Source organism: Gekko japonicus, unplaced genomic scaffold (assembly GCF_001447785.1).
Source record: "Gekko japonicus isolate JY-2015 unplaced genomic scaffold, Gekko_japonicus_V1.1 scaffold2836, whole genome shotgun sequence".
In the NCBI taxonomy this organism is placed as follows: Eukaryota; Metazoa; Chordata; class Lepidosauria; order Squamata; family Gekkonidae; genus Gekko; species Gekko japonicus.
Window position 1 is genome coordinate 192,937 of NW_015161489.1, and position 17,790 is coordinate 210,726.

A 17,790-nucleotide genomic window follows, 5' to 3' on the forward strand; every position below is an offset into this window, starting at 1 on the left:
CTGCTGAACGTTTTCTACAAAAAAAGCCCTGCTCTGGAGTATATCTTTTTCCATATGGCGAGCCGAAAGGAAATCATCGACCCGCTGCTGGAAAGGTTCCCAGGAAGGTCAAACAAAATTAAATTGGAATACCTGTTGTCGGATAGGAATCACCGTATATCAAGACAGGTGGCTAGGTTCTGCGCCCAGGTATATAAGAAACGCAAAAAGTGAGGCAAACAGGCCATATCTCTACTTTTATCAAAAATTGTTTTAAACTTAAAGGCTTTTTAAATGGTTTAAAAGGTTTGAACTGTAGATTTACTTTTTCCTTTATATTTTGTATAACTTAGAAGCCAGTGGTGGCAAACCTATGGCACGGGTGCCAGAGGTGGCACTCAGAGCCCTCTCTGTGGGCACGCGTGCCATCGCCCCAGCCAGGCCCAGACCATCATTAAAGTGTGGAATTCTCTGCCAAATAATTTTAAGTCAATGAAAGCATTTGGGATTGCTTTCCTTACTTTGTTTGGATCATCTTAAGTTAATGTATGAGTGTTTTTTTCTAAAGTAAAACCTCAGTATTCAGGTTAAATTGCCGTGTCGGCACTTTGCGATAAATAAGTGGGTTTTGGGTGGCAGTTTGGGCACTCGGTCTCTAAAAGGTTCGCCATCACTGGTATAAGCTTTTATGTTCCTAAGATTTTTACTGGCTCATAACCAGCTAGGATAGTATTGGGGGGGTTTCTATTTGTCTTTTAAATTGTTATGTACTGGTCGAAGACCGTAATAATAAACTGTAACTGAACTGAACGGCCCACCCCCCTTCCGGTCTGTCTGCCCCACTCATCCTCTTCATTCTCACCTGTAGTGAAGGGAGGGGGTTTTACTTCACCAGTTGGAGCCCCAGGTTTAGCCAGGGCTTTTTTTGTAGAAAAAGCCCAGCAGGAACTCATTAGCATAATAGGCCAAACCCAACAGCAGATATGCATTAGCATATTAGGCCACACCCTTGACAGCACAGCACATTAGCATATTAAACCGCACCCCCACGTTGCCAGAAGTGTGGTCATCCAGCCACACCCACCTTTTGCTTCTTATTCTGTTTACCTTGTTTGTGGTCAACACCCAGGGCCTTTTTTTGTAGCAGGAACTCCTTTGCATGTTAGGCCACACACCCCTAAAGTAGCGAATCCTAATGAGTTTCTGCTGTTGGGTGTGGCCTGTTATGCTAATGAGTCCCTGTTGGGCGTGGCCAACTCGGGAGCCAGTCGGAAGTCTGTTCCTGTGCGTTCCTGACCAAAAAGAGCCCTGGTAGCTCCTGATTTCTGCGCACCTTTTTGCGCCTGTAAGTCATTGCTTCTTTTTGCTACTGTTGCTCTTGCTTTCCTACAGAGGACCCCGGACTGCACTGAACACGGCAGGCAGCCGAGTGGAAGCAGATAGTGGCTCGGCTTTTGGCTTGGCTCAGCTGATACATTCTCTAGCCCCCCCCCCCAAACCCTCCTCTCATCCTGCTCCCAGAATGAACAGCGTGCCCTCGGAAACCCGCAAATGGCAACGAACGTACCTGTGGATGCTCTCATCAGTACCCTGTCATGGTCCAGCCTCCCGGCGAGGACTAAAGCATACGAGGTGAGGGCCACGGTGTAGGGCCTTTCCAGCGCCTCGTACTTTTTGGCTAGATACTCGGCCGCTTTGGTGATGCTGTTTTCTAAAATCTACACAGGGGAGCAAAGTGATCTGTATGTTAGAAGCAGGGGTCATTTCCCTGCTGGAGCAGGGCGGAGCGGCACTCCGGCAGTAAGGAGTCCTGGCCCGCCTGCACCATTCCTGGCCTCCCAGCCCGAGGCGGGCAGACATGCCCCTCCTTTCCCCTGAGCCTCTCTGGGGGGGGGTTTAAATGCCTGCAGCCATGGGGCACCTGGAGAAGATTGGGCAGGAGACGCAGAGAAGACTGCGTCCCTGTTCCCCCCTTCCCCTGGGCCTCTCCGCTTTTATGGAGAAACTCGGGGGAAGGGGGGGGATTTAAATGCCTTTCCTGGTGCCCCGCGGAGAAGATCAGGCGGGGAACCCAGGAACACTGGCCTCCCTGCCCTTTGTCAGAGGGTGTGGCGTACGCAAATGAGTCATGCAAATGTTCCTGCACCTCTTTTTCTAGGAAATGACCCTTGGAGAAGACTTCAGGGACCAATCTATGATTCTATGATCCTATGATTTTGAAACAGATCTCCATACTTCTGGCCTACTTCTTTCTCAAGTGGTGGGAAGTTCTGGAGGGTCCACCTGCTGCTCCTTTGTACCATTTACTTTTTAAAATAAGTATCCAAGCAGAGCACAATGGGTGCAAACAGGCACTCTTACCGCAGGCAGCAAATCACCAGAGAGCAACTTGCCAATTCCTCTGTGCCCCTTTCTGGGGGGGGGGGGTGATGGATGGCGTTTTGGCTCTGTCTACTGAACCCCATGGTCGCAACCCTGGCTGCTGGCTAGGGTGTGGAATAACGTGCTCAGCACCCTTTCCCACATGTGATTCCCCATCAAAGAAGTGCACGTGTACGGAAACCTCTTCCCATGCATGTATGGGTCAAGTGTGTGCGTGGAAATAACAAATGGAGGAAGAATTAGCAAATGACTTTATTTAATTCATTTATACCTCGCCTTTCTCCCCAATGGGGATCCGAGGTGGACTGCATTGTTTTCTTGTCTTCCAAACAACCTGGAGAGTGTGTGACTGACCGAAGGTAACCCAGCAGGCTTCCGTGGCAGAGCAGGGATTCAAACCTGGGTCTCCCAGAATCTAGACCGACACTCTGTTTTGCCATGCTGGCTCTCAGTTAACTGTACTTCATTTTGGTAACACCCTAACTCTCAAAACCAGTGAGAGTCTAGGACTGCAACTTACAGCTCTCCTTTAGAGCAGGGGGGTCCCCAACCTTTTTGAGCCTGCAGGCATCACTGGCATGCAGACATAGTATGGTGGGCGCAGCCACAAAATGGCTGCTGCAGGAGGCGGAGCCAGGCACAAAATGGCCTCCACAGCTTACCTTCCGTCACACATGGAGGAAATGAGTAACACACCAAAAGGACGTCAGCAGAGTGCAGCTCAGATGAACAGAGGATGCACCCCAGAGCTGGTAAGGTGGGCTACTGTTAAGTTTCCGGCCAGAAGGGCAGGGAGCAAAAACAGGACTGTTGTGTATTTGCTTATCTGTATTGCCTAAGTAAACTAGCCGGAGCTTCAGACACAAGCTCCATAGACTCTTAGGATGCTAAAGTCTGCAGTCGGATTGGTCACTGTCAATCCGGGAAGACTCTGACTTTTGGCAGGAACAAATCCCATTGGTCCTAAGCTCTCTATTGTGATTGGACATTACTGTACTAGGGAGTGTGGCCTCGCTAGTTCAAAATGTATAAAGTCGGATTGTTCTTTGAGTGTTGTTGTTGTGTGTTACGAGGCGGATAAAGAAATCACTTGTTGAAACACTGCCTCGATATCAGTATATAGCAAGGGCATGGCAGGGGGAATGGCTGGGGCGTGGCTGCATCCCTAGAGGCATTGAGCACAGGCACTTACGTTGATTTGTTGTCTGCAGATTTCTCTGGACTCCAGCAGGGCCACCAGGACGAAGGCTGTTAAGGATGCCTCTGGTTCCGCGCCATTATAGCCTCCCTAGGAAGATGGGGAAACAGCCCTTTAATGGAGTATTAATTCAAACAAAAACTCCTAAGGCCCCAAGAACAGTGACGGTGCAGGCACCTCAAAAGAAGCATCAGCACAGAAAGCCAGAGACAGTAGATCAGAAGCCAACACTCAGCAGTTCAAGGAGGGCCTGTCACGGCTCAGGTGGGGGTGTCACCTGACGCTGCCACCACTCTGGATTGAGGTTCCCTTGAGAAGGCCCAGAGCACCCTCTCAAGACCTTCAGACCTCCCTTTTGGCCGAATAACAGGCGTGAGGACCAGGCAGAGTGAAACAAGGAAAAGGTTTATTTTATAGGAGGTCAAACAACAAGGTGCAGAAATATAACAGTAAGTGGGTGAAAAGAAAAGAAACCAAATGCCCTAACGCGTCTAAGCATATACTGTCCCTAGCTCACTATTCCAAGTGGCACTAGACTACTCACCTTTCCCTCAGGATGAGGGTCTCTTCCCTGCAGCAGCCTTCCTTCTGGCTCTGCCCTCTGGGAAGAAGAACAGCTTTTCCTGCTGCCCCAGATCTTTTATTCCAAGCCCTCCTCTTTTCCTATTGGTCAATTTTGGCTCCAAAACCTCTCAGGGGCTTCTGAGAGTTGTAGGCCCAGCCTGTCCTACTGCTAGCCAGGCTCCCTGGGCCTATTAGGCCTCTGGTGGCACAGCCCAGATCATGACAGAGCCTACAATCTCTTTTAAGTGGCTGAAACTGGCGGCAGTCTGCCCACGAGAGCACCCCCCCTCCATCCTTTTTTTGGTGGGGTCAGTTAAGCGCATGACCAACTGGCAGCAACAGTGGCAACAGAATTACTCAGGACCTTTCAGCCAAAAGGAAAACACACAGGTGAAACTGCGCTATACCGAGTCAGACCTTGGTCTGTTGAGATGGGTATTGTCACGGGGAGTGGCTTTCCAGGGACCCAGGCAGAGGGGCTTTGTAACACCTGCTATCCAATCTATTTAAGTGGAGATGCCGGGGACTGAACCTGGGACCTTCTGCATGCCAAGCAGAGGCTCTCCCACTGAGGCCCCTTCCCCATGGCACTCTTGGGCAAAAACTGTTGTCAGGTTCCCTAGTCAGTTCACACCACACAGAGCTTCATAAGAAGTTAACTGTTTATTAGTGGAATCAGAACTAAAGAACACGTGTACAGCTTGTGTCAGGAATGGCCGTCAGCATAAGGGCCTCAGACTTATAGTAAAATCAGACATTCCCCCCCTGTGTGCATAAGCCAATGGATATAACTCACGCACACGGGCAAAATCAAGCTGACAAGCGGGCAAAGCAGAAAAACCGTTAACTTTCCCAGCCGAGTGAAATGCAGCTGGAGCCTCCGCAAGGTCAAGCGTAAGATAGCACACAGTAGCTGGACAGGGAAGAGCTGAGAACGAGGAGGAGGAGGGCACCCCTCCACATTCCAGATCCGTGACAGGGCTACCTGACAGGAGAGGGGCTTTCAATGCCCTCCCAAACTGGTGCTGGCCTGCCAGGAAAACAGAATACATCCCATGTTCAGAAGACAAAGACTTGAATTATGTAATTCGGCACTCAACAGTTTATAGCACTGTTCTTATTGATTCTAATCGGGAGAACTGGGTTTGATTCATCACTCCTGTACTTGTCGCCTGCCAGGTGACCTTGGGTCAGCCACAGTTCTCTCAGAGCTGTTCTCTCAAGAGCAGTTCTCTCACAGCAGTTCTCTCAGCCTCAAGAAGTAGAAGAGAAGAAGAGATTGGATTTATCCCCCACCTTTCACTACTCGAAGGAGTCTCAGAGCGGCTTACAATCCCTTCCCCTCCCCTCCCCACAACAGACACCCTGTGAGGTTGGTGGGGCTTTGAGAGATCTGACAGAAACTGCCCTTAAGAGGACTGCTCTGAAAGAACTTTATGACTGACCCAAGGTCACATCAGCAGGTGCAAGTGGAGGAGTGGGGAATCAAACCCGGTTCTCCCAGATTAGAGTCAGCGCACTTAACCACGACACCAAACTGGAAGGCTAAGGCCTCACGAGCAACATTGGCTCAAACACATAACAGCCATTCTTGTGCTGTATTTTTTGGAACTGGGAATCTGGACTTAACCAGGACAAGCAACATTCACCGCTGACATCACGCATACCTGCATAGGTCTGCTGAACACCGGGGAGTCTTCCTGGAACATTCCATCCGGCTTTTGCTTTTCCCAGAATCAGCCATTTCACAGCTCCGCAGATGACCTTGGCATCGATGTTTGTCTCGATAGGCTTAGCCATGGCAAAGACCTTTGCGACGTAGGCCGTTAGCCTGAAGGGAAGGTGGTGCGTCAGCCCAGCCGGCTCCACTTTCTCAGGGTAGAACAAGCCATGGCGCTCCCATCCGCCCACTGATCACCCTGCCATGCCTGACCAGGGCAGCCTTGAGAAAGACAGGAGCTCTCCGTCTATGGTTGTCAGCTGCTTAATGGGCCTTTTGTAGGACCAGCAACAAACATCAATTTAAACTTCAAGGTAACCACAAAAGGAAACTCCCCCCTTTAGAAGACTTTCAAGCAAGGAGAAGCGGGTGTACAATTCTAGAAACTCCCGTTGGGGGTTGATTGTGTAAAAAGGATGTCAATTGACTGGTAGCTATTAGATCGTACAAACTGATTACTAATGTTGATATTGCATGTAATGAATATATCTACCTGTTTTAGAATATTATGAATAATACACAATGCACTTTATAAGATGGAACATACAGAACCCTTTAACTTATAAAGAACGTTTTTGCAGTGTATATATTTGTTGTTTGACAGGGGACCTCAGCAGGGCAGAATGCCACTCAGTCCACCCACCAACGGTGCCACTCCCTCCGGGGGAACTGATCTCTGTCGCCTGGAGATGTGTTGCAATCCCAGGAGATCTCCAGCGACCACCTGGAGGCTGGCAACCCTACCTGGCCTGCAGACAGGGCTCCCAGGCAGTGTTCCCTCTAAGCTGAGTCAGTGTGAGCCGGCTCACGGTTTTTTAGCCTCCGGCTCACACATTTTTGTCTCAGCTCAGGCAGGAGGGCTCCAGAGCAAACTAATTTATGCAGTAGTCAAATTGCTTGCTCACAACTTTAGTGCCAGTAGCTCACAAAGTAGAATTTTTGCTCACAGGGCTCCACAGCTTAGAGGGAACATTGCACCCCACCCTAAAGGGCTGTCTGCCACTTGACAGCAATTCCCACCACCATCAAAACATTAACTTGTCACCAGCGGGGGGGGGGCTTGGGGGGTGTTCCAGGAGGAGGCAGGGATGCCCCAATTCAATGACATCACGCAAAAGTGACACCATCGCGTTGGGGATGCAGCCCCTTGGAAGGTGCCGACAGTGCCTGCCTGCAAAAACCATTTGATTTTAAATTGTTCCTGTAAGCGGGCGCTGCACACGCCTGAACTCCCAAGTGGCGAATTCACTGCTTGGAGTTCAGGCGTGGGGCCGTTGGCCTCCCCTCTCCCTCCCCTCCTGCGAGATTTAAAGGGGGCCACGTGCTCCCCGCTGAACAGCTGGAGGGCCCTTTAAATCTCGCGGGTGGGGAGGGAGAGGGGTGCCCCCCCGTTGGTTGCTGTGGTGGGCGGGGCTTCCCTCACTGGCCAACTGGCCGGCAGCAGACGGGCAGGGCCGGCTCACCCGCTAGGCGAACTAGGCATTTGCCTAGAGCGCCTGGACCTGGATGGGGCGGCAGGACCTGGATGGGGCGCTGAACTGTGCCTCCCCAGGAGGCGGAGAGGCATTGGTGGTGCATCAGAGGCGCGCCGGGCGAGCAGGTGGGCTCGGAGGGAGGGGAGGAGAGAGGTGCCGGGGCTCAAGGCAGAAGCACAGGGAGGAGAGAGAGAAAGAGGGTGGTGGCAGTCAATCTAGGGCTGGCTAAACAGAGAGGTGCCGGGGCTCAGGATGGATGGACAGATGCAGCCAAGCTAGACTCCGCCGGGAGGTTGGCAACGCCCATAATTGGGCGCGCACACGGTGGGGGGGGCGCCAGAAGGTAGCCCCGCCCAGGGTGGAAAAGAACCTCAGGTTGGCCCTGCGGGCGGGAGCCTGTGAGATCAGGGAATCCCCCGTCCCCACCTGAGGACCGGCGAGCCCACCTGCAGAGAAAGAAGCAAAACAGAACAGGCCACTTTGGATGCGGCGGCTACCTATGCTTCGTTGCCAGTCCAGAAGGAGACGCTGATGATCCCATGCAAGAGGCGGGAAGGCTGCGGGACTCGGAATAGGCACAGGGAAGGGATCGCGGTCCCTCAGGTCTACGGATGGCGGAATGAAAAGGCTTCTCTTCAAGCCCCGGGGGAGGCTGAGACCCCCCCGGAAAATTTCGGAGGTAGCCCCCGCCCCTCCGCCCCCCTGAACTCTACGCCTATGTGCGGCGGCTACCTATGCTTCGTTGCCAGTCCAGAAGGAGACGCTGATGATCCCATGCAAGAGGCGGGAAGGGCAGCATCTGTGAAGGAGAGCCTGCAGTTCCTCCCAGCAGGCTGGCATGGTTTTGCCGCTACCCCTGACCTGGGCCATCAGAATGCCAGTTTGCCACCGGATTGGGCGCAGCCGCACTTACCAGGTGCTAGACGGGTGTGTGCTAGAGGAAGCGTAGGAGTAGTCTGCTTTCTTGTACGCCAGTTCCTGTATATAACCTGGGAAAAGAGGAGGCAGCGGACAGCGATGATGGGATCGTGGGCCAGCTTTTTTCCGAAGCGTGTCTCTCGGCAGGCGGAATCAACGCCTCTCCCCCTGCCGTGCTCATTTCCTGAGCTGGCAGGGAGGCCTAGTCCAGGGGCCCCCAACACGGTGACACTAGGACCTCTCCTGGAGCCTGCCAAGTGTTTTTAGCCCAGTCGGGCCTCTGATTGGTCAGCCAGAGTTCCCTCTAAGCTGAGTGAGTGTGAGCCAGCCCACAGTTGCTTAGCCTCCAGCTCACCCATTTTTGTCTTCGTTCAGGAAGGAGGGCTCCAGAGCAAACTAAATTATGAAGCAGCCAAATCGCTCGCTCACAGCTTTCATGACAGTAGCTCACAAAGTAGAGTTCTTGCTCACAGGACTCCACATCTTAGAGGGAACATTGTTGCCCACGGGAGTTTTGATTGGCTGTGCAGTTTAAAATCACCACAATGTTGGTTTTATTCTCTTATTCCTCTTTCCCAGAGCATTTTAAATATATATATATATCCAGGGGTCATTTCGTAGAAAAAGAGGTGCAGGAGCTCATTAGCATAACTCATTAGCATACCTAATTTGCATATGCCACACCTCCTGACATCACCGGAAGTGTGTCAGAAGGCAACACCCTCCACTCAGGCTCCACTGGACTGTTTTGGATTGCTCGCTATGGGGGGGGGACGAACGTGCAGATCTGTCCTTGCAGAGGAGGGAGAGCTTGTACCTGAATAAAACTTGGTCTTAAAGGTGCCACTGGACTGTTTTGGGCCGAGGGGGGCAGCTTACCTGGCTGCTTCTTGCTCCTTGTGACCTGGGGCTGCTGGGAGCAGGGGGCGGGGCTTGTTGCATGTGCCCACCCCCTGGGCTCTTTACTGCCGGAGCTCCGCTCCTGTGTGCTCCTGCAGGAAATGACCCCTGTATATAACCTTCTCCTCCCCTGCACTTGGTCTCCCCCTGTGTTTCTGTGCATGGCTCCGCCTCCCGTGACGGCCATTTTGTGGCTGGCACCACCTCCTACGGCAGCCATTTTGTGGTGGCACAGTCTCAAAGAGGTTGGGGACTCCCCACCCTAGTCTGATGAGCCCCCCCTGTGGTCCTCACCTTGCATGATCTGCTTGACCGCAGCAGACCGGCGGTCCACCCCAAGCTTCTCCCACTGGTCGGTAGCGTCAAGATAGTGGGTGGCGATAACTGTTGGAGTCAGTCTGATCATGTTCTGCTCCCCGCAGCCGGAAGGGGTGATGATGAGATGGTCCAGTTTGGCCCCGTCGATGGAGTCTTCGACAATCTGGGCCACGGGGTTCCCTGGCCGGAAAAAAAAAACCCAGAAAGTGGGCATGTGGGCAGAAAGACAGGGGGACTGGTGGGTTGAGACGGCACGCTTCCATGATGGCGAGGAGCCACAGTTCTTTGCTGGACTGCCACGTTTCCACTTGTGAATTTGTTTCACCACCGCCACCTTCTTTGGGTCATGTTAGAATCACCTTCGTGGGATCCATTTCAAGGTGCCGGTGACTGGCCCACCGTCGCCCAAATGAAGACAACCGTGCCAGATGAATCGGTTCAGCTGGGATTTTCGTTCTCTTAACCAGGGCTATTTTGGGGCAGGAACGCACAGGAACGGAGTTCCGGCTGGCTCCCAAGTTGGCCACACCCAGCAGGAACTCATTAGCATAACAGGCCACACCCAGCAGTAGAAACTCATCAGGATTGGCTACATTAGGGGGGGGTGGCCTAACATGCAAAGGAGTTCCTGCAACAAAAAAAGGCCCTGGGTTTGGACAACAAACAAGGTAAACAGAATAAGAAGCAAAAGGTGGGTGTGGCTTGATGAGCACACGTCTGGTAACATGGGGTGTGTGGCCTAATATGCCAATAAGTTGTGCTATCAGGGGTGTGGCCTAATATGCTAATGAGTTTCTGCTGTTCGGTGTGGCCTGTTATGCTAATGAGTTCCTGCTGGCCTTTTTCTACAAAAAAAGCCCTGCTCTTAACAATGTTCTAAGCCTCCTTAAACACCCACCCCGCAGTGTGGGCTCCTTAGATACAGGGGTGCCCGAGGCATACATAGGGTTGAAAGCTCTGGGTTGGGAAATCCCTGAGATTTGGGGAAGCCCGGGGAAGGTTGTGGGAGGAACTTCAGCAGGGTGTAATACCATAGAGTCCACCTTCCAAAGCCACCATCTTCTCCAGGGAAATCGATCTCTGTCGCCTGGAGATCCGCTGTAATTCTGGGAGGTCTCCAGAGACCCCCATCTAGAGACTGGGAAGCCTCAGCGTGTGGCATTAAAGCCCAGCTGGCTCCAAGCACCAAGCGGCCTCCATCTGCCTTTGCTTATGCCATGGTGGACCAGAAGAGATACGCCTCCAGTACCGGCACCCCTAGGTTGGCAAAATTTAGGATTCAGCTGGTGATTTCCCCTCACCACTGCCCAAACTTGGAGGTTTGCCATCCTCCAGGTGAGCCTAGTAACAAATAAATATACACCACAAAAACCTTTTAGCACACTAATGTGTTCTATTTATGGTCATCATTTAGTGAAGTGCATAGTGTATCATTATTTCATCCTAGTCAGGTATCAATATTCATTCCATGCAGCTTTGAGAATGACAGGAGTCCTCCGTCCATGAATGTTAGCTGCATAATGTGTCTTTTGTAGGACTGGCAAAAAGCATCCGTACAAGAAGGCTGTCCCCCTTTTTGAAGACTTCATGCAAGGAGAAGCGGGCTTATAATTCTAGAAACTCCCGTTGGGGCTTGACTTTTAAAACACTGATGTACAATTAGATTGCGAGTGACTGTGACCTTGACTGGGAACTGTGAGAAATGAACTGAACTGTGACAAGCGAGAAAGTGCCCTCAAAAGCACTTTTAAAAGTCAACAGCTGCGGAGGAAAGGTCTGGCTAAGAGAGTGGCAGCGTTTTAAACTTAATCGAAAGATGGAAAAAGGATAAATCCATTCTCAAAGCCTAAGACCTTCTGAAAAGACACGACAGAGCAAGCATTTACAGTTTGTAAACAGAGAAAACAGCAACCCGGAAGAGGAGATGAGAAGCCGGAGAAAAGTAAGCGGAAGAAGCTCCTTCTTGAATTAGGAGGCGAAGCCAGCCCTTAGAAGATCGGTTCGAAAAGCGTTTGAAAAGACTTTACTAACAGAGCACCACTGGGACACTACTAATATATTAACATAGATAATGTGTTTAACCGGTTTGAAGAAAGAAGTTTGACAACACACTGAAGAAGCCAAAGAAGAAAACTTTAATATTACTAACAGATTAATATACTAGTTAAAACATCACTCAGCTTTCTCTTGATCCCACTATATACCCTCCCTTTTTCTAATTAAGAGAAATATCTCTCCTTTTTAGGAGAGGGAATAAAGCTTTTAAATAAAAAAAAATACTTTGGCCACCAAGTGAGAAGGGAGCCCTCACTGGAGAAGAAGACCCTGATGCTGGGGAAGACTGAAGGGCGCCGGAAGACAGGAGTGATGTGGTCCACGGGGTCACAAAGAGTCAGACTCGACTGTGTGACTGAACAACTGTTTTCGCCTTGCCAACTTGAGGCTGGGATTTGGGGCATGGAGCATGGGGAAGGCAGGGTCTGGTGAAGAGACGGGCCTCAGCAGGAGACCATCCCTGGCTGAGTTCATCCCCCCAAACAAGGGTGAAGTGACCTCCACAGGGGAAGTGGTCTCAGTTGTCTGGAGACCAGTTTTAATTCTGCTATCCAGGCCCCACCTGGAGGTTGGCAACCTGTCAGCTAGCTGCCATATCTGTGTAGTCTACCCTTTCCTGTTCCCGCCTTGCTTGCAGCTCAGCAGCTTGCCGTCAACATGCCAGGGAGGCCGTGGGAACTAGACGCCGTTATCAGTCTGGCCTTGTGAAGCAGGGAGGGCTTGGGGTCCACATTTGGTGTGACTTTTTCTGCTCTCAGTAAACCATGAGACTCTCCCGCTCATTATGTAATCTCCGCCGGGAGTCTTCCCGCCCGCGTGCTCAAAGTTCATTTGCTTAGCTAATGGCCTTGCGCAGCTATATGTATTGGGATGTTCCCACCTTCTAGTTATTCCTAACAATAATCCTGTGGACGTGGTACCAGTCTTGTACACTAATAAAGCATAACGCTTCTTACGAAACGTGTGTGAAGAGTGACTTGCTGTGGAACCTGACACAGCCCTAGTTATTTCCTCCCCTGTGGCCCTATGGGTCCCATATTTTAAAGCAGCTGATTCTTGCCTTGGATGGTGAGTTGGGTCACGGTTTCCGAGTCGGGGACCTTGTCGTCGATAGGTCTGGCGACAATCTTCTCATCCTGGACTCCATCTGGGAAAAGGAGGGGAAACAGGACGGCTGTAAGAGACAGAAACACAGCCATCCGCCAGCTTTACAGATGCACCTTCGTTTGGGATGTTGGCCAGTGTTTCTCTGGAGCCCGTGAGGAGTTCATGCATGGATGGACTCATACCCAAAGAAAGACTGTCTAAAAAGAGGAACAGTATCAGCATAAGACAGGCCTTCACCATGTGTGAGCCATCTGGTCAAGCAGAGCCCACCAGACATGTGGTGTGGCCTGCCACCATGCTGAGTTAGTGTGAGCTAGCTCACAGTTTTTTAGCCTCCAGCGCACACATTTTTGTCTTAGCTCATGAAGGATGGCTCCAGAGCAGTGTTCTCTCTAAGCTGAGTTAGTGTGAGCTAGCTCACATTTTTTTAGCCTCCAGCGCACACATTTTTGTCTTAGCTCAGGAAGGAGGGCTCCAGAGCAGACTCATTTATGCAGCAGCCAAACCGCTGGCTCACAGCTTTCATGGCAGTAGCTCACAAAGCTGAATTTTTGCTCACCAGACTCCACAGCTTAGAGGGAGCATCCCGCTTTGCCTTGAAAGGTTAAGACAGCGAAAAGACTGGATGTTGAAAAAGCGCTTCATGGGACTCTCCCCCCCCCAAAAAAAAAGGTCAAAAGAGAAGTGCTAAAGAAGGGATCTGTTACTCACTGACTCCTTTTGCAGCGGGATCCAACTCAATGACTGTCGTAAACTTTTGCAACATCCCTTCGGGCTGGTAGGAAAGAAAAAATAAGAACCATCGTCCACCTGGGGCCAGTGGCTCAGGGGTAGAGCATCTGCTTGGCATGCAGAAGGTCCTGGGTCCAATCCCCGGCAGCATCTCCAGGTTTGACATGATGTGAAAGACCTCAGCCTAAGACCCTGGAGAGACCTCTGCCTGAGATCCCGGAGGGCCACAGCCAGTCTAGGTAGACAGTACTGACTTTGAGGGACCCAAGCGTCCGATTCAGTGTCAGGCAGCTTCACGCATTCACTGCTGCTAAGACTTGGCATGGTGGCAGTGAGAGACTCAAAACAGCAACAGGGCGATGCAAGCAAAGAGCATCAGATCTCATTTCTGGTGCAACCACTTCAGTTACGTGGTTCCGTTACTGCCTGAACACGACGTGGGAGGAGATATTAATCCGCTCCATGGATTCCCATTCGCTTCAGGTCCTCCCGGTTAGGATCTGGCGCTCATGTCCATAAGAGGCACTGTAGTACCCCCTGGTGGCTCTGAAAAGTCGAATATTTCAGGCCGAATCTGCATTTCATTTTTACAGCAGTCTTGATGCTGTCTTTCTTTATGTGTGATGCTTTTTTCGATCTGCTATTTTTTCCCCTGCTTGCTGTTCTCCCTCTTCTCTAGCACGACCGGCGTTTGCAGGCACCCGTTCGCTTTTCACAAGGCAATAAATTACTTAAGGCAACAAGCCAACAAGCTATAAACTTCTCTTTACATTCAAAGAGAAGGATGTTCTCAGCTTTCAGTTTTGCCCAGTTTTTGGTTTAAACAAGAAAGCAAAAATAGCCAAAATAGCCAAAAAACTGTAAAGACTGGGTGTTTAGTTTGCAGAATGTATGTATGTATGTATGTATGTAGAAGGGATCTTTCTCTAACTTTTCAGGCAATATAAAAATCACAAAACAAGATCAAATCATTCACTCTTAGTTTGTCAAGCAAGGGAAAAGTTTCGTACATCCCTCTATGTGCTGTCAGAAGGTAAACAAAGCAGATAAGCCTCCGAGTAGCACTTTTTTGGGGGGTGGAGGGCTTAGAGTGCTTTTAAGCACATCCATTTGAGCCGGAGAGAAGCCACACAATCATGACGGAGCAGAAACCACAGGGCAATAAAACAATGCAGACAGCAGAAATTATAACAGTGGAGAGCGAAACCTAAAGAGACGTGGACATCTTTTTTGGAGACGGAGCGAGAGTGTAGCCAAAGCAGTGAAAAGTACCAATGCAGATTCCACCTCAGTTTGCAGCGCTCTGAAAGTCGACATTTCATTTTACAGGGAAGCTGTAAAGAAAGGGCCCAGCAAGCTGAGGGCAGAGCTGCAAGCCTCTGGGTGAGGCCTGGAGACCTCCCAGGATTACACCTGATCTCCAAACTTCTCCGGAGAAAATGGCAGCTTTGGAAGGTAAACTAAGTGGAATGAGACCCTTTTGGGGTCTTGCTCCTCCCCAAAGCCTCCTTCCCCAAGTTCTGCTTGCAAAACCCAAGTTCTGCTTGCAAAAGAGCCAGTTTGGTGTAGTGGTGAAGTGCGCGGACTCTAATCTGGGAGAACCGGGTTTGACTCCCCACTCCTCCATATGCAGCTGCTGGTGTGACCTTGGGTCAGTCACAAGCTCTGGCACAGCTGTCCTTGGAAAAGATATCCAAATGAGAGAGAGAGAGAGAGAGAGAGAGAGAGAGAGAGAGAGAGAGAGAGAGAAAGAGAGAGAGACTTTCCTCCATTCCCTGCTCTGCACAGGTGGAGGTCAGGGCCAGTACTAGTTCTTGGGGTGAGGCCTCATGGCATCGGGTTGCCAATTCTGGATTGGGAACTTTCTGGACATTTGGGAAGAAGCCTGAAGGTGAGGTCTGGGAAAGGTAGAGTCTACCCTCCAAACCTGCCATTTTCTACAAATCATCTCATTTCTGTAGTCTGGAGATTAGCTCTTCATCTCCAGGCCTTACCCAGGGATTGGCAACCCTACACAGTCTGGGAACTAGCATACCTCCAAAGACAGGGGGAACTGAGGCCCATGGGGGGGAGGGAGGACTGCCAACTGGGGGCGGGGGGGGGGGAAACTTACCCAGGGATTGGCAACCCTACACAGTCTGGGAACTAGCATACCTCCAAAGACAGGGGGACCTGAGGCCCATGGGGGGGGGAGGTGTTAAACAAATACGGAGTGAGCTAGGGTTGCCAAACCCCCCAGTTTGCCGGGGGTCCCCCATTTTGGGGGGGTTCTACCCGCTGCTGTCCAGATGGCTGGCAGGGGATGCCCTACCCCCAACACCCACACCCACCCCTCTCTCTCCCTTTAAGTGTGTGAAACCCGTCTTTCCTCCCAAGCCTGTGTTTCCTCCCAAGGAAATGCCAAACTTTGTGCTCTTAAAAGGGAAACGCGTCTGCTCTTAAAGGGGAAACGCCAGCTCCTGCTTGCAAGGAAATGCCAAGCTTCGTGCTCTTAAAAGGGAGCTGCAGCTGCTCTTAAAGGGGAAACACCGGTTCCTGCATTTAAAAGGGAAACGCCGGCCCCTTTAAGTGCAGGGAACTGCTGTTTCTGGAGATCCGGCGCACGGCGGGTGGGGGGCGGCGGCGGACGTCCCCAACGTGACGCCATCATGTCGTCACGTCGGGGGTGCCCCGCCCCCTCCAAGACCACCCCCAAAGTCCCCCGCTGGGGGTGGAAGATGGACTTGGCAACCCTAGAGTGAGCGGCTACACTAGACTTCACCAACAACCATTGAGGCATAACATAGGTCGAATCTGCATTTGCATTTTTAAATTAGTTTCGTGCTCCTGTGACATCGTCTGTCTCGATGCTTGTTTGAATGTTGTTTGGAGAAGATTCATTTAAAGCAGTGCAGAGGCGCAATTACAATGGAGCCGCCATGAGAGGGCGATAAACATATGCAGACATGCGAAAGTATACTTGCACCGTTGAAGTGTGAAAACTAAAGCAAATGTAGATATTTTTTAAGACGGAGTCAGAAGGCTGGGACACCGGTGGGAAAGACAAATGCAGATCTGACCGTAGTTTTTGCTGCCCTAGTTGAGGCAGCATTCCAAGACTGGGCTGCCCTTCTGCAAGGATTACTGGATGAGGGAAGGTGGAATGCACTCATTAACAGAATTTTCTAGTAGATGGCTCATTTCAGCCTTTCTTTCTCTTTTTTTTTTTTTTGTAAATCTTTTTATTTCGTTATTTTACAGTATCTTTGCATCGTTTAACACTTATTTATATACCTCCCTACAAGAAGATATATCCTTACATTTTCTAACAGTTATAATATTTAACAGAAATTAAAAAGAAAGAAATAACTCTTATTGTCCAATATTATTTTACATACACAATGCATTTACACATGTATTTTTGGCTACACTAGACTTCACCAACAACCATTGAGGCATAACATAGGTCGAATCTGCATTTGCATTTTTAAATTAGTTTCGTGCTCCTGTGACATCGTCTGTCTCGATGCTTGTTTGAATGTTGTTTGGAGAAGATTCATTTAAAGCAGTGCAGAGGCGCAATTACAATGGAGCCGCCATGAGAGGGCGATAAACATATGCAGACATGCGAAAGTATACTTGCACCGTTGAAGTGTGAAAACTAAAGCAAATGTAGATTTATTTATTTTTTAAGATGGAGTCAGAAGGCTGGGACACCGGTGGGAAAGAAAAAAGCAGATTTGACCGTAGTTTTTGCTGCCCTAGTTGAGGCAGCATTCCAAGGCTGGGCTGCCCTTCTGCAAGGATTACTGGATGAGGGAAGGTGGAACGCACTCATTAACAGAATTTTCTAGAAGATGGCTCATTTCAGCCTTTCTTTCTCCAAGAGGCATCAGAGGCCCCGACTTCATACGTACCACAACTTTCAGCTTCTTCTTCACACCGTCCGACACATACTGGCCAAAGACAGCCCCTTTGACCTCGATGTCGTGGAGTCCTAGCTGGAGAGGGACGATCACGAACGGCAGCGCCTTGGAGGACAGGCCCTTGATGGTGAAAACCTGCCTGTATCTTTCCTTGGCAGTGGAAGCACTGCAGAAAGCAGGGTTGTGGACCAGTTCTACCCGCACCTGCCGAGAAGGAGGGGAAAGTGGTGAGCCAACCTCTTGGAAAATATGGGAGAAGTAAGCTGTGGAGGGCCTTCACTCCCCAATTTAAACAAATTACATCTTAGGTTGAAGAGAGACATTGCGTTTTTCCGGGGGTCGTGCCAGGATCCTTCCATGGTAACGTGAACCCACTTGGTGGTACAAATGTGCTTGTCTGCAAACTGAACATTCCATCAACAAGTAAGTCCGCCCCTCTGGGCTCTTCCAAATTCTCGTTTTCATGGCTTGTGTGTCCCTATCGCTCCCCTCCCTTCTTTTCTGCTTATGTTTTGCTCCCTCTAGAAATCGGTTTAA

The 17,790-nt window shown here is 50.5% G+C and overlaps 1 protein-coding gene across 1 annotated transcript in view; it reads right to left on the reverse strand.

The window, feature by feature from the left end:
- LOC107125722 (A.superbus venom factor 1-like) overlaps positions 1 to 17,457 on the reverse strand; it is a gene marked incomplete at its 5' end in the record, with an annotated part of 47,282 nt that extends 29,825 nt beyond the window's left edge. The window contains 9 exon segments of the mRNA XM_015429175.1: positions 1,547 to 1,697; positions 3,554 to 3,649; positions 5,791 to 5,853; positions 5,855 to 5,954; positions 8,232 to 8,307; positions 9,431 to 9,634; positions 12,570 to 12,656; positions 13,328 to 13,391; positions 17,245 to 17,457. Coding sequence (XP_015284661.1) covers positions 1,547 to 1,697; positions 3,554 to 3,649; positions 5,791 to 5,853; positions 5,855 to 5,954; positions 8,232 to 8,307; positions 9,431 to 9,634; positions 12,570 to 12,656; positions 13,328 to 13,391; positions 17,245 to 17,457 — 1,054 coding nt within the window.
- Between the last annotated feature and the right edge of the window lie 333 nt (positions 17,458 to 17,790).